The sequence below is a fragment of the Geotrypetes seraphini genome, chromosome 4 (genome assembly GCF_902459505.1).
Source record: "Geotrypetes seraphini chromosome 4, aGeoSer1.1, whole genome shotgun sequence".
NCBI lineage: Eukaryota > Metazoa > Chordata > Amphibia > Gymnophiona > Dermophiidae > Geotrypetes > Geotrypetes seraphini.
Window position 1 is genome coordinate 313,780,112 of NC_047087.1, and position 17,074 is coordinate 313,797,185.

General features: G+C 42.4%; 1 protein-coding gene across 1 annotated transcript in view; it reads left to right on the forward strand.

Moving 5' to 3' along the window:
- ATRNL1 (attractin like 1) overlaps positions 1 to 17,074 on the forward strand; it is a 1,517,170-nt gene that overhangs the window by 405,731 nt on the left and 1,094,365 nt on the right. The window contains exon 10 of the mRNA XM_033941321.1: positions 11,070 to 11,224. Coding sequence (XP_033797212.1) covers positions 11,070 to 11,224 — 155 coding nt within the window. The remainder of the gene's footprint in view (positions 1 to 11,069; positions 11,225 to 17,074) is intronic.

A 17,074-nucleotide genomic window follows, 5' to 3' on the forward strand; every position in this document is an offset into this window, starting at 1 on the left:
TTACTAACTATCACATTCAGTATTTGAATATAGTTTACTATCTTGGAAAAAGGATAAAAAAACCTAAGTATGAGGGGGTAATCCAGTGCCAACAGTTTTCTAGCAGCTAAGCTGAAGCTGTATGCAAATATAATTGGAAGTATTTTTTGTAGCAAAATCAACATGTATTTAATAAGGGCAAATACTGCTCTGTTTAAAAAAGAAATTTATTGACTTGAAGGGTTGGATCAGTGGAAATATGTAGTAAGTGTAGGGTTCTGCCCGGGTTAAGATTAGATTAGAGTGAATGCCATGTTGTACTGGTAGATCCGTTGAGCCTGCATCTTATCTCTGATGGCAGAGCTGTAAAGTTACCCATTACAGGCGGGAGATTTTTTTGGCCAGTCCTGGTTTTTAACTTACATTCCAAAGCAGTGTACTATTTGTAGTCTATCCATTGAAATCAGTGCTGCAGGTCCCATAATGCACCAGGACGAGGTTGACAGAAATCCAGGACCACTGGCATTGAAAATCCAGGTCAATGTTCACTACTTCAGACTTAGCCAGCCAGGCCGATATTCAGGCGTTGACCTGCTAAGACAAAGTGGTAAAAGATAGACCTGCTTTTTTTTAGGTGGGTCTGTCTAGCCACTAGCCTTAGCCTGCCAGCCACTGAATATTGGCAGTGACTGGCTATGTTGTGTGACGTAGCTGGCCACTGGGCTAGCCAGAGATATGGATATTCAGAAATGGTGTGCATCTATCCAAGAAAGGAAGAAGTGTCTTCAGCAGCTGACTGGCTATACTACTGAATAAGGCTTTATGTATAACAATTTTTATTGAAAGAATCAAATAATCAGTACAATAAGATAATAAAAATACATTCAATAAGAATTACAATAATATTTCATACAAATTTAAATCATTCTTTCAAATTTAATTTCCATATGAATTCAAAATACAGCGGTTAGACTACTTTGTGGACTGAAGAGGTTTGATCCTATCGACTCTTACACTGGCTACCAATGGAGGCACGAGTGATATTCAAGTTTGGTTGTTTTTGCTTCAAGGTACTCTATGGCTTAGCCCCTAAATACATAACAGACCTTTTCTCTTTCACAACCAACAGACACAAGCGAAGCTCACACCTGAACTTCGTTTCTCCACCGGTTAGAGGTTGTAAATTTAAAAGTCATCATCAACATCTTCTCGCACATCAAGCAGCATTATGGGGTAAAGACCTTGAACAATTGCTTGTGCCTACTACCTATGGAGAATTCAGGAAACGCCTGAAAACACATCTATTCCTGAAATACTTAGGAAACCAACCTATTCAATCTTAGTCCTTAACAACCGAGCACAAGAACCACCTGTCGCTAAATCTGTACTTTGTTTGTTCATTCAATCTGTAACTCTGTTTATTCACTCAATCTGTAACATTTCTAATCATTGTAAACCGCATAGAACTTCACGGTCCTGCGGTATATAAACTGTTGTTATTATTATTATTATTAATTCCATCCCCTAGCCACTATCTTCCCCTAAATGAAATCCCTCACCCTGGATGAAAGTTGACAAAAATAAAGAATTAAAATAAATAACTGGAATGTAATTAGTAAACCTAAATAGGGCTTTAAACTTGAATTGTTGGGGCAGAATGATCAAATCCCTCAGGTAAGTACAAGCCCTCAGGTAAGGGAATCATTAAATACCTCTATACACATGAGAAAAGGGGGCAATGTCTGGAAAGCAGTATGTAATCTAATCTTTAGTCTTATATACTGGGTCATTCCCAGAGGGACTGGAACCGCTTACCAAAACGTAATCTTAGGAACATTGATAAACAATAATAGAAGAGGGAGAGTCAGTGAATGTCAACCTACAGTTGTCGACTAGGGACTTCTATCAGTTATCAGTAAGATCTTATGTAAACAGATATGTTTTCAAGGTTTTTCTAAAGCAAGTCAGCGAAGAAAGAGTTTAATAACTGGAGGAAGATCATTCCAGATTTTCACCATAGTAAATGCCAAAGAATGTGAAAGCTACCTAAAGTTTGAATGGAGGGGAATATTAATTTAAATTTATGTATATTCCTCGTAGACTGAAGACGATAGGAATTAAAAGAAAGAGGAAATAGTGGGGAAAAAAAATCCCATATAAACTCTTAAAAATCACATTCACACAGTTAAACTGAACCCTCCAATATATTGGAAACCAATGCAATGCCCTCAACAGTGGAGTGATAGGGACAAGTGGAATTGTCCAATAAGAAAAGGTGCAATGAATAAAAATGTCTTTCAACTCATCTGAATAATCAGGTGATCCTTTTTTCAATATCACTTTACAGCCAGCATTCGCATGACGGCGTCTTGATAAATACAGTTTTCTAGAGTGGTCCATACACCAGGTTATTTCATACCCAAAGATCTCTAAGACTCCTGACGCAGGCCGTAGGGCCGAAACATGTACATGTCGGGTCGAGTATTTTTGGAAGAATAAAGGATCACCTGATTATTCAGATGAGTTGAAAGACATTTTTATTCATTGCACCTTTTCTTATTGGACAATTCCACTTGTCCCTATCATTCTATCTGTTGTGGATTTGTTTCCCCTGTGTTTTGCGCTCAACAGTGGAGTAACATGATCATATTTAGTTTTACCATAAATTATTTTGGCAGCCATGTTCTGAATAAGTTGTAATCTCTTCAAGTTACATTTAATTAAACCAATGTAACATGATGGTTAGGGCCAAATGGCCCATCCAGTTTACCCATCCACAGCATCTCCCTAAGAGATCCCACATGCCTGTCTCATGCTTTCTTGAATTTAGAAACAGTCTTTGTCTCCACCACCTCTACCGGGAGGGAGACTAATCCATGTATCTTCTACCCCAGTGACCTCAAACTCAAACCCTTTATAGGGCCACGTTTTGGATTTGTAGGTACTTGGAGGGCCTCAGAAAAAAAAGTTTATGTCTTATTAAAGAAATGACAATTTTGCCTGAGGTAAAACTCTTTATAGTTTATAAATCTTTCCTTTTGACTAAGTCTTAATAATAATATTGTCATTTATAGCTAAAGAGACATATGATCAAGAAACTATTTTATTTTACTTTTGTGATTATGAGAAACATACCGAGGGCCTCAAAATAGTACCTGGCGGGCTGCATGTGGTCCCCAGGCCACGAGTTTGAGACCACTGTTCTACCCTTTCTGTAAAAAAAAGTATTTCCTTAAACTACTCCTGAACCTATCATATTTTAACTTCATCCTATGTCCTCTTGTTCCGGAGCCAGAAACATAAGGGAGAGAGCAAAAGATAGTGGGCAACGGTACAGAGCAGAGATGGAAGAAGAGAGAGATATGATAGACTGTGAGGAGAGGAGAGATATAGCAGACCATGGGAAGAGCGGGAAGGGAAGGAAGGAAGGAAAGAAAGAGAGATATGCCAAGCTGCGGGAAGGAGAAGAGAATGATACCTGATCAGTGGAAGGGGGATGGAAGGAGAGAGATGCCAGACCACAAGAAGGGGGAGGAAAGGAGGAGAGAGAGATGCCAGACCACAGTAGGGGGAAGGAGGGGAAAAATATGCCAAATGAAGGGATAGAGATGCCAAACTGTGGGGAGGAGAGAAAAAATATGCCAGACCATAGGAAGGGGAAAAACCACAGATGTCAGAACAGAGGAGGGGGGGGGGGGAGAGAGAGGAGATGGTGCACAGGGATGGGCGGAGTGGGAAAGGGAAAAGATGGAAGAAATGCTTTTTAGGATTAATGAGAATAGGGGAAAAGAAGGGAAGAGATGGTGCACATGTATGGAGAGGAGGGGAAGACATGGAAAAATAGATTGAGAAGGAAGCAGAAAAATGGAAGAAAATTGAATGTTAAAGGTTAATACCAAAGATGGATGTAGGGCAGAAAGTGAAGGAGAGAAAATCAGCAGATGGATAAAAAGGTCTTGGAAACAGAGTTAAGCGCACACATAAAAGGAAGTGCAGCCAGAGACTGGGAAAAGATGATTAAAAAAATAAAATCAGACAACAAAGGAAAATGATTTTATTTTCAATTTAGTGATTGAAAGATATTAGTTTTGAAAATTTACATCTACATTTTGCACTGTTCAGGAAGAAATTCACTTGTTTCTATGTTTCTGGTGTTGCACTACATGCGTTAGATGTGGAAGGAAGGAGCCAACAGTGCAGCCATCAGGCATAACGCAATCCCGCCAGCACGAAAGGGAAACTGCGGTCCCCAAGAACCACTCCAACTCAGTGCCTGATGCAAGTGGCGGCATCTACAGCGCAGCCAACAAGTAGAAGATGAGAAGAGAGAGCGCAGGGCAGAACTGGGCCCCGACATAGCAGCTGCTCCACTCACAGCCACAACCTTGGCATCCAAAAGAAGAGCTGCAAACAACATAAAACTATATATAAAGTGGATGAAAGAAACAAAATAAGGTTAAAACCAGCAAAATAAAACTAAAAATTAAACAAGAGGTCTTAATCGGACAACATTCTAGAATGCAGCCCCTATTGTTTTTTTAATGCATGATATATGTGTATGTTTATATATTCTGTTTCTTGAACTACAGTGCTCCCCACGAATTCATGGTCGGCGGTTCGCGGTCCCGGTCGTTCATGGTATTTTCCGACTGTGAATGACCGGGCAGGGGAGGCAGGAGAGGGCAGCCAGAGCACCGGCGAGTGAAGGAATCACTCGCTGTATGCTCCAACTGCCTCTTCCTGTACTAAAGTTGGACCTTACCAATCAGGAGCTGTGTGTCAAAGCAGCTCCTGATTGGTGAGGCCCAACTTTAGTACAGGAAGAGGCGGTTGGAGCATACAGTGAGTGATTTCCTTCATCCGGCCTCATTCCGTCGTTAGCTGCCTGCCGGACAGGCGAGTTTGACTCTCGTCTGTCCGGCCAACTACACAAAGGTACGGGGAAGGGGGGTGGGGGTTTCGTGGGGGGTTGGCCAGGGGGGTTGCGGGTCGGCTGGGGGGGGGGGGCGGTCGGAGGTTCTTGGGGGGGCGGTCGTTGGGAGGGGGGTTTGCGTCGAGGGCAGGAGGGCCTGGGATCCCTCCTGCCCGTAATGTAGTGCGGGGTGGGGGTAGGGGGTCGCGTGGCCAGGAGGGTTTGGGCTCCCTCCTGACCCGAACAACTAGCCGGGGGGGGGGGGGGGGAGTTCACCATGGCCAGGAGGACTTGGGCTCCCTCCTGGCCCGATATTGTCGGGGAGTTGGGGAGTCGGCAGGGCAAGAGGGCTTGGGCTCCCTTTTGCCCCGATCATGTCGGGGAGTCGGGGGGGGCAAGAGGGCTTGAGCTCCCTCTTGCCCCGATCGTGTCGGGGGTGCCGCGGTTGGCTGGGGCAAGAGGGCTTGAGCTCCCTCTTGCCCCGATCGTGTCGGGTGTGCCGCGGTTGGCTGGGGCAAGAGGGCTTGAGCTCCCTCTTGCCCCGATCGTGTCGGGGAGTCGGGGGGGGGGGGGGCAAGAGGGCTTGAGCTCCCTCTTGCCCCGATCGTGTTGGGGGTGCCGCGGTTGGCTGGGGCAAGAGGGCTTGAGCTCCCTCTTACCCCGATTGTGTCGGGAGTGCCGCGGTTGGCTGGGGCAAGAAGGCTTGAGCTCCCTTTTGCCCTGATCGTGTCGGGGAGTCGGGACCGCCAATAGGAAGCAGCAGGACACCGGTAGGAGCTTCTACATGATGGGGGGGGGTCGAGAGCCTGTGGGGGTGCGAGCGGTCCTTCAGGGTGGGGGTGCGGGTGGGAGTGCGTGCGAGCGGTCCTTCGGGGTGCGGGTGCATGCGAGCGGTCCTTCGCGGTGGGGGTGAGAACGGTCCTGCGGGGGGGAGGGGGGTGAATCGGACGTTGTGGGGGGGCATCAGGCTTTCATGGTGGGGACAGGACTTCAAGGGGGAGAGGAGAGTCGGGGTGGCCAGAGGAGAGTCGGGGCGGGGGAAAGGAGAGTCGGGCGGCGACCGGAGAGTCGGGCAGCATGCGCGGTATACGGGTGTGCGCGGTATATAAAAATTTCTGTACATAGATTTGTGTTTTTCGCGCACTATACCCATGTGCGCGTTTTACACGGGTGCGCGTTATCTACGTGAAAATACGGTAATCCTCAATCAAGACAGACCCTATGAAAAAGCATTAACGAACAATTGTGTTTTGAGGAGTTTTCTGAAAGTTCCTTAGCTGCCCTACCATCGAATTTCATTGTTTCACCCCAGCACAACAAAAGCCATTGCACGGGTTTCTACATATTTCGGATTAACATTTGCCTTTGACAAAGCCAATGTTTCAGATTGCAACAATCTTTTGGGCTGATAAGTGGTCATCTTACCCTTGAAATACTCTGGAATTGTACCATACAAAAACTGATGACAAATCATCACAATCTATAGACTCCTGATGCAGACCATTGTGGCCGAAACACGTATGTGTTGAGTCTCTTTGTGAACGAATAAAGCACACTAGCACCCTGAGAGCGCCTTCACTGTCTTTTTTGGGTCTTTTTGCAGCAATCAGATTGACATTACGTAGGCAGTGGAAAATAGTGATAGCAGTGCTCTTGGATGTATACTGTATTTCCCCATATAATATATAGGCTTCGGCCTATATATGGGCAGCCTACCTAATGACATCGTAGATAAGCCGCCCCATTAGTAGATCCCCCATACCTTTTAAAATAATGCAGCCAGCGGAGGTACGATATTTATCGGAGGGGGGGGATGTATAGGCCTCCCCCATGCGGTTTTAAAACTTAGATAGGCCGTGGCTTGTAACATGGGGCGGCTTATCTAAGAGTTTTAAAACATATATAGGCATTTTTTGCGGCCTACACACTGGGGCAGCCTATATAGACAGTAGTATTCTCTGAAGGTGATAAGAAGGTATTGGCTAAGCAGACTGATGCGCCATAATGGCATTTTGATGAGTCTGTGGAGATGAGGTTCTGATGGATGGAAACGAGGAAAATGTCAGCGCAGATCAGTGGAGATGTCTTAATGGTAATTGCGGTGTAAGCGTGATGGCAAACACAACGTGACTGAACGTTTATGAAACCATCCTAACAGCGCCAGGAAGATAACAAAACGTTGTCAAGACTTTGGACAGCCTGCAATAACATTTCAGATGAAACTGGGCTGGAGGTGACAGCGTGATGGCAGAACACGTGAGAGGAAAACAAAACATTCAGATGTTAGAAGTCAGATAGGATGAAATTGAAAATTTGCCCTCATAAAGAGCCTGAAAGAGAGATCCGTCTTGTCATAAGCCAAATAAATGAGCCTCAAAAAATGTTTCTACCTGGTAGGTCCCCTCTGTGATAGAAGACTGTGATTATCTGAGATGTTGCTGCTGTTGTGTGAGGTTTAGACTTGAAATGATAGAATTTTTTTAATCAAGTGACTTTGTGGTACAATCAAAGCAGTTTACAAACTTCAATGACTTTCCAGGGTCACAGGGAGCTGCAGTGGGTTTTGAACTTTGTTCCCCTTCTTCTCAGGCCACTTCACATAGCCATTAGCTACTCTTCCATGTTATAAACCTCAGCTCCATATGACAAGGTAACAATATATTTTATAAAATAGTCCAAGACAGGGAGGTATTCAGAAATTGATTTTTTTGGGGAGGGGCAGGGGTGGACTGGGACAAGTTTCAAGTTTATTCAGTACTTGTTACACCGTCTATCAAAGTATACCTAGACGGTTTACAATACTAAATTAAAAAAAAAATGGTTAAAAAATAAAGGGAAACATTTCATAGTTGAAATATAAGAGACAGGGACATAGTGATACAGTAGGGATGCGGCGATAGGATGGAGCAAAGTACATCGAGATTTAAAAAAAAAAAAAAAAAAAGTGAAAAGGGAGGAATGAAGGGAAGGAGAGAACTGTAAGGGACCAACATTTCCTCTCAGTTCCCCTCTCTCCTGCAAAGCTGCTGCCCTCTCCATCATACCTTTGATGGAGGGGATGCTCAACCCAACCAGCTGAAGACATTTTCTGTTGGAGCCCGGGGCTATGGTGTCTGAGGAGCAAGAAAATGAGTATAGACGGACAAGCTGGCATTAGAGGCTGGAGCACCCCGCAGACATCTTTCAGCTCAGACTGCATGGCCTCTTGTTCTGGTGGCTAATCTGTTTGACTCAAAAATAATATAAAATCACTGCTCTAGTGATTTTACAAAACTTCTTTTACAAATAATGATAGCTTGAGATGAGACATGTTTCTATGACCCCAAGAATATTGCCTCACCCCCAAGTCATCGCTTATAGTTGAATTATATTTGAATGAATATGAAAATATTTTTCTTTGGCTGCAAAACACAGTCTAGCTTATTCTGGTGCTACTATAGATTCAAAGAAAACTTATCTTGAATCACAGGTTCCGACGTGGCCCGTTTCGATCCTGTGTCAGGGAACCGATTAGTGCATTCAAAAAAACCTTTCTAGGGTGGTATTGCCTCAAAAATACTCGAGAATATTTCCAAAAGGCTAACCTCCTCTTCCACTTTTCAACTCTGGGAAAAGCTGACCAAAGTCTCCAGAAATAAAAATGAAATTTTAATGAATTTGTGATACAACAGTCTAAAAAACTTCATCCTTTTTAAGTGACCTAAAGCAAAAAGTTACAGGAATTCAAACGTGTCTTGTCTTTTTTTTTTTTTTTTTTTGCAGATTGGCTGACTCTTCATGTCATGGACCATAAGCGTTCTCAATATATTGCAGCTGCTACTTTAGTCACCTTTTCTCAGAGATGGTCAAAAATATGCAGCTAAAATTATTGTCACCAGACGTCTGAAATTCCATGGACATGTCCTGCTTTTGACGACATGTCCGGGGGTCTGGACGACTTTTCAAAATCCGGCACTTTGTCAGGTTATATCAAAAGCTTATATCAAATCCACGGATGCCCTCCTGCCTGACGAGAGGAGCCAGTGGAGGGGGGGCTGGGGGCTGGGGTGTGACGGGGCGGGGATGGGTCTTGGGGGGGGGGGGGGGGTCCCAGATTTTCCAAATGGAAAATTTGATAACCCTAGCTAAAATAAAGTGGGAAAATTCATGGGTGAATTTGTGGGATAAGGTTAAAAGGGCATGGATATGGATATGCTTTTCATTTTTTACATATTGGTGCAATTTATACCTGCCTCATGTGTGGCCTGTAAAGTACCCTGATGCCAAACTTTTAAAAGTTTAATTGCCTAAACTATATATGTGTAAACTTAGATCTATAAAGCATATATGCACATAATTTTGCCCAACCTGAGAGGAAGAGTTCCTGAGGATGGGAAGGAATTGACATTTTGGGGGTAATTTTATAAGAAGCTGTAGCTGTCGACGCTGAGAGCGGCTGCAAATGCTGGTACTTTAGTCAGTTCTGCATTCAGGACTAGATTCTATAAATGGCTAAAAAAATGCTCTTAGCTCTATTCAAGAAACAGTGCTCAAAGTTAGGTGCTGCTTATAGATTAGCGCTTAGCACCAGAAACCATACCTATCTTTAGGGGGGGTGACCATTTCCACTAGCTGAAACGTGATGTAAATCCTCATGCCTAAATTAGGCACGGATCCCTCTTATTCTATAATTATGTGTAGACATTCTAAGAGCACACCAATCTGTCTATGACTTTCCCATTTCCGCACTCTCTTTTTGGACCTCTGCGTAAAATTTAGACGCGGATCCTGTGCCTAAATTTATACACATAGAGGGGCGAAATAAAAAAAAAGCCTTAAGTCCGTTTTTGGCCTAAGACACTAGTCACCCAAAATCGGCAGTAGGAAAATGTCCAGTCCTCCAAAGGGCATGCCCCCCTGATACTACCCGGACCCCAATGTACCTTGTTTTAAGTTGGCCAGCCGGATGCTTCCTCCATTCATTTGGCAGGCTGGCCTTCACTGAATGACGGGCCTGCCCCTTCTCAGGTGTATCGTGGGATGTACCGGGGAGGGGCCTAAGACCCTGATTGGCCCAGGCGCTCAAGGCCTATCCCTTAGGAGGGGCCTTAGGCACCTGGGCCAACCGAAATCTTAGGCCTCTTTCCCAGTGCATTCTGGCCTAAGATTGTAATTGGCCATTTCCCTTAGCCCACAATGTTAAATAGCCCACAATGCAAAAAAAAAAAAAATGGGGGTGAGGGATAAGAAAGAAAAATAATATGGGAGATATTAGAAGAGAAAAAAGAAAGAAAAAGACTCCAGTATGAAGTCCTCAATAAAATATGTATCTACTCCTAGAATCAGAGTATTTTAGTGGTGGATTATCAAAATAGCTTACTGTGGTCTTTTCTGAGCTTCCTAGAAGTCTCTGACTCTGCCATGCAAATGTATGACAACGAGGTCATTAATATTTGAAGGAGCACTTCGCACAATTCACTATTATCGCTGGGTGATTCCCTAACCTCGTAGTCTTACATTTGTGAGCAAATTTTCTGTCAGGTCTGAGCTGTCATAGCCTTACTTTCTGGTCAGTGCCTGAGCTAAGCAAGCCCCTGACACTTTCCTGGCAGCGGGAGAGATGCCCACTCCCTCCCACCACCAGGCAACAACCTCAAACTTTATCCACTTAACTGGTTATTGGTCTGAATATCAATGGGTGTCCAATTAAATCCCAGCTCCCCTTATGAGCCACCGCAATGTTAACTGGACAATGCACGGGCAGGTAATGATAATTAGTGGCACTGTATGGTTAAGTGCTTCTTAATATCAGCAGATAGACAGGCACAAGCAACTTAACAGGGCTGGAAGCTCTGCTGATTGGTTAAGATGCTTTGAATATTGGACTCTGAGTTTCTGGGAATAGACACATTTTTGCTATAAGAGGGTAGAGAATACTGAATAACAGTGATGCACATGTGCCGAGATTTCCTGAGCACTCATCGAACAAGCTTCCCTTAATCATTAATAATTAGCTTGTATGTTTTCAGCTTCCTTAATTGATACCATTGGTTTTTTTTCCCTGTGTCATTTTTGACTTGATATTTTCTGAGTGGCAAAAGTCAACTGAAAGGGGAGGTGGGGATATGAGGGAACCACAGTGCCAAAATGTTTATACCCTTCTTTATGGAATGCCTGAAAACATTCATTTCTTTTGCAGGACTATTCTGAAGGAGAGTGGGCTGTCGCGATACCTGCACTCGGCTGTCCTCATCAGTGGCGCAATGTTGGTGTTTGGAGGAAACACCCACAACGATACTTCCCTGAGTAATGGGGCGAGATGCTTCTCTGCTGATTTTCTGGCGTATGATATAGGTGCGTAATCATTTTAATGCCCAGTGAAGGGACAAAACCTGTAATGAGTTCCCAAGTGTTAGTTGCTCTGTTTCCTGCATACTGCATATGTTGGACAAGCCATTTGGTCCAAATGGTGTAAAAGTAGCATCTTTAATGCTAATACACCTTGGCACAAAACTAAAATAATGAGAAACCAGCCATTCCATAGGTAATATGAGGTAGCAAGTTATTTATATTCTATTTTCCAAATAAATATTCACACAAATATATACAGTACTCCCCTGAAATTCACGGGGGTTCTGTTCTAGGAACCCCTGCAAATTTTGAAAAACCACAAATGCGGTTTTGAGTCTGTAAAAAGGCAGGAAAGGGCAGCTGGGGCTCCAGCGGGTGCAGTAAATCATATCCGATATGCTCCGGGGGGGGGGGGGAAGGGGAGAGGAGGAAGAATCGGCTGTGCAGAATGCTGATTGGCTGACCAGGGGGGAGGAGGAATCGGCTGTGTAGAAGGCCGATTGGTTGACCGGGGGGGGGGGGGGGGGAAAGGAGGAGGAATCAGCTGTGCAGTAGGCTGATTGGCTGACCGGGGGGGAGAGGAGGAGGAATCGGCTGTGCAGAAGGCTGATTCATGGACTCATTCCCTGTATTTTCTGACCGGAAGAGGCAGTCAGAAAACACCACGAATGACTGAATTTGCGAACTGCAAATTCACGGGGGAACACTGTAATGCAAGTGTATCTCACATCGTGTCGCATTCATGCACGCTTGGAGGCCCTCCAGATGAGGCCTTGAGCTCAGGGAAGGAGAATAGATGAGTTGTTTATGGGGTCAGGGTTGGGCCACGTGCCTTTTGTTTTACTTCAACAAATATGCTAACTGTATGCACGCCACTTTTTTTGACTCGCACTTAAATTTATGCCCATAACTTGTAATTGATTTTAATTAGCATCTATATTTGCTTGTTAAAAAGCCAATTATCAGTGTTAATTGGCTTGTAGTCAGTTAAATTGCGTATGCAATTTGGGTACATGATCCAAATTGCATGCACAATATTTAGCGCTTTTTATAGAATTTGGGATTTAGTGCATATAATGGCATTAAGGGGTGCCAAACTTCTTATGGAATAGCATCTCAAAGCCACTTTGACATGCCACAGCTTAGACACAGCAGCTTAATAGCAGCATCTTTGTCAGATAGAAACTGACGTCTCATCCATCATGCTGTGGCTTTCTTCAGGGTATGCTCTGAAGTCTGCAGTGTGACTGGAAATTGTGGGTTCACTGAACTGATGAAGACCTAGGACCATTTTAATATCTGCTCTCTGTAGTAACTCCATCCTGTTTTATATATATATATATATATATATATATATATATATATATATATATATATATATATATATATATATATATATATATATAGTGCGCTCTCCAGAACTGTATGTCCTCTCTTAACTTGTAAGCCCTTGGGCAATGGTCCTGGAACCTGCTGCAGGTTTCTGCAAGTTACTTAATCCACCCCATTGCCCCAGGTACATTAGATAGATTGTGAGCCCACAGGGACAGACAAGAAAAAATGCTTGAGTACCTGAATAAATCCATGTAAACCATTCTGAGCTCCCCGGGAGAATGGTATAGAAAAATAAATGAATAAATAATGTCATCTAGCAATCTCATCCAGTTTATCATACATATCTCATGCGATATTGAATGATTGAACAGAGTATTATCCTAACCTCTGCCCTTAGATGACCGGGAATAATGATAATTGTACAAATATTTCCAATCAAATATTGTTTATTAAATTTAACAAAATAATCTTGTTTCAAAAATCATTTGTACAATGGAGACACATATAGTCGGATGTGTAAAATGCACCTCTTCTGAATAAACGTGGTCTCAACCAAACTATTCTGCTTCGTTCATTTATGCACTCTCGCAATGACCAATTTTACATCACTCCAATCTACCAATGGTCAGCCAGCAGAGGCTGTCCTTATGTATTTGAACAAATAAATTTATTTTAGCTCTTATAGATACCAAGCTTAAAGTAAAGTTTTACAAATTATATATTTATTCACAGCAATTTCTGAATATGCATAAAACATAATATACCCAAAGAAAATTTCCTTTCCAATATTCTTTAAAAGTTTGAATCAAAACAGTTCACTGACCAAATTACTTGAAACACTGACAGCCTGGGATTTCACAGACACTAAAAGAAAACCCATAAAACCCCTCTTAATGAGAATTCTTATACCAGAGGTTAAACTAGCTGACCTTTGTATATCCTGGGCCTCTCAAAGACTGGCATTTCCATGGTAACAGTGTCCCTGGCTTTAGCTTAACCATTGCCATAAGTTGCCTCTGGAATTTTCAAAACTAAAATTTTATAGTAATTTTAAATGCACATTTTATATGTAAAGACACATCCAAAATTCACACACATAATCAAACATATTCTCACACACATTCTGAGATCCCAACATTCACTCACATGCCAAACGTCATATTTTATCTCATATAAGATAATTATTATCCAAGTACATTTAAGGGATCTGGGCTTCTCTCTTTACCAAGTAATGGAATGTGAGATCAGATATTCTCTGAGCTAGCTAGCTCAGGAACATCTGTCATCAATTACACCACAAAGAAAGATGGAGGAAGATTAATATCTCTACAATATATACAGATGCCCAATTTCCCTTATGATCTTGCTTAATCCAGCAAATTACATAAAGAGAATATTATACTTATCTTACTATTATATTATTATACTTATCTTACTATTAATCTCTAGTTTCTTATTATTAATCTTGGCTATAATACATATTCAAATTTTTATTTCTTTGTACTTAACTTTTCATAGACTCTTAATTGAGCGTTGCCCTGACTATCACATGTGCATTACTAACTAGATTTACCCAGAATCATATGAAAAGTAGGTGTCTTGCATGTATCCTACACATTATCCATTTCAGTACAGCAGGGATGCCCAAGTCCGGTCCTCGAGATCTACTGGCAGGCCAGATTTTCAGGATATCCACAATGAATATACATGAGAGAGATTTGCCTGCGCTGCCTTTTTAGTATGCAAATCTCTCTCTCATGCATATTCATTGTGGATATCCTGAAAACCTGGCCTGCCAGTAGGTCGTGAGGACCGGACTTGGGCAGCCCTGCAGTACAGCATGCCACAGCACCCCCTGTCCGTTAGTGCCACTCTTCATGATACAGAAAAAGAAATCACTAACTAACATCCTGATTCAGCTTGAATGCATATGCGTGCATTGGCCAGCACTTTTTATAATAGCCAAAGCCAAGAAGAGCTTGTATTATGTTAGTGCTTTTCTTTTACTCTAGCCTGTGGAACATATTTTCAGTTCATGGCCACAGGAACATGACCTAATGCATTTCTCCAACTTGTGAATTCTGTTTTGCAGTTTTTGTTTCATGTTTCCAAAATATCATGGGGATGTAGCCTGATTTCCCCCCCCCCCCCCAGAATACCCACAGTAAGCGTGTATTAATTTTTGCATATATTGGGTTACAAAAGTACATGGATTTATCTGGTGCATTGTACTTGTAGATATCCTAAAATCTGACTAATAGTGATACCCACAGATTAGGATCGGGAAGTTTAGGGTATAAAATTAAGAGCTTGAACAAGAAGTTCTACGTTGCCTTTATTTTTTTACTAGTTTTTGCTAGCATGAATTTATTTTCTGTTAATAATGTTCCTCAGAAATGATTTTTCCTTTCCTTTTTGTTTTTTAGCTGGTCTGAAGTCTTTTTGGGGGGGCTGAAATTTAAATGTGGCTGTGACGTTGTTACCTCTGACTGTTTCACATATTGAGAACAGCAGTCTGCACTCCTAGATTGGTTGTTCTTAACAGGGAATGGGGGTGTTTGCTTCCTGTACTTGCACTTTCGCTTGTTCTGAAAGACACTGTAATAGCTTGGAAAATCTCCACAACATTTTTCATAATTCTGTTTGCCTTTGCTTGTAACAATTTGTGCTGCATAGGCTGTAATCAAACAAGCATGAATAATTAGCCTATGATTAGAATGGAATGAAGAGCAAAGCTGTCAGGGAAGTGTTTGTAAAATCTAATTACAAGTTTTGAACGCTTATTTTTTTATGTGGTTGTAGAGGAGAAAATAGACTTTGTCGCGGCTGGAGTATATGCTACTGTTTTCTCTGTGTCCTTTTTTTATGACAAAAAACATCAAAAATTAGTTTTATTTAAAGTATTGATTTGCAGAAGGAATAGAACATAAGAACATAAGAATTGCCGCTGCTGGGTCAGACCAGTGATCCATCGTGCCCAGCAGTCCACTTACATGGCGTCCCTCTGGTCCAAGACCAGTGCCCTAACTGAGACTAGCCTTATCTGCGTAAGTTCTAGTTCAGCAGGAACTTGTCTAACTTTGTCTTGAATTCCTGGAGGGTGTTTTCCCCTATGACAGACTCCGGAAGAGCGTTCCAGTTGTCTACCACTCTCTGGGTGAAGAAGAACTTCCTTACGTTTCTACGGAATCTATCCCCTTTCAACTTTAGAGAGTGCCCTCTTGTTCTCTCTACCTTGGTGAGAGTGAACAACCTGCCCTTATCTACTAAGTCTATTCCCTTCAGTACCTTGAATGTTTCGATCATGTCCCCTCTCAATCTCCTCTGTTCGAGGGAGAAGAGGTCCAGTTTCTCTAATCTTTTGCTGTACGGCAGCTCCTCCAACCCCATAACCATCTTAATCGCTCTTCTCTGGACCCTTTTGAGTAGTACCATGTCCTCCTTCATGTACGGCGACCAGTGCTGGACGCAGTACTACAAGTGAGGGTGCACCATGACTTGGCACAGCAGCATGATAACCTTCTCCAATTTGCTTTTCTTTCCAGTTTCTTTGATTTCTTCTGAGGCACAGGAAGCACTGTAGCTGTATCTTACGACTCTTAGGAATTCAGGCTGTCAATGGGAGAAAGAATACAGTAGATACAATATCTCCCAAGTGTGGATACATCATGGCACCAGAAAGCAATAAATAGAGCCAAAGGACATGATATTTGAAGAATATACTGTATATTCCTATTTTTGAGAGCTATGCTTCTAAATTGGCCTCTTTGAAAATTTACAAAGGCTGAATGTTTATACTTTGCATTCAAATTTCACTAACCCCCTAAATTTAAGAGTGTAAAAAGTAGATGGCAAAAAAGTTAGGGCAGTAGCATTTTTTCTTTGAAAGTGACCACCATTGCCAAAACTATATCCAAATATTCAATGCCGGTCGTTATCTAGGTGCCTGCAATCAATAGATGGGAATGTGCAACTGGCTGGCACTTAAACCAGATAAGTGCCGATAGCCTTTAACTGGATAGGTTGACAAAGATAGGATTGCTATTTCTGTAGTCCTGTTTTCCCAGTTAACTTATCTGATTAAGGCCTGAATTTCAGCTCTTATCCAGATAAGTGCTGACTTCACCCACACAATAGCTTGTTTCGGCTTTAGCGATGTTCAATGGCATTATCTGGGTGAGGGCTGCTGAATATTCCCTTGAGGTATCATTTAGATTATTGGTACAATCATTTATTTTATCCGTTCTGGATTATTGTAATGTAATATATGTGGGATCTCATAAAAAGTTTCAAAAGAGATTGAGACTTATACAGAACACGGCGATCCGTCTGGTTTTTGGGTTGAAAAAGTATGACCATATTACTCCATTTTATCGACAGTTGCACTGGTTGCCGTTTGAGGCAAGGGTATTGTTCAAGTTCGGTTGCATCTGTTTTAAAGTGTTGTTTGGTATGGCGCCCGTTTATTTGTCTCCATGCTTTGAATGATACAAACCTATTAGGATTACTCGAGGGCAA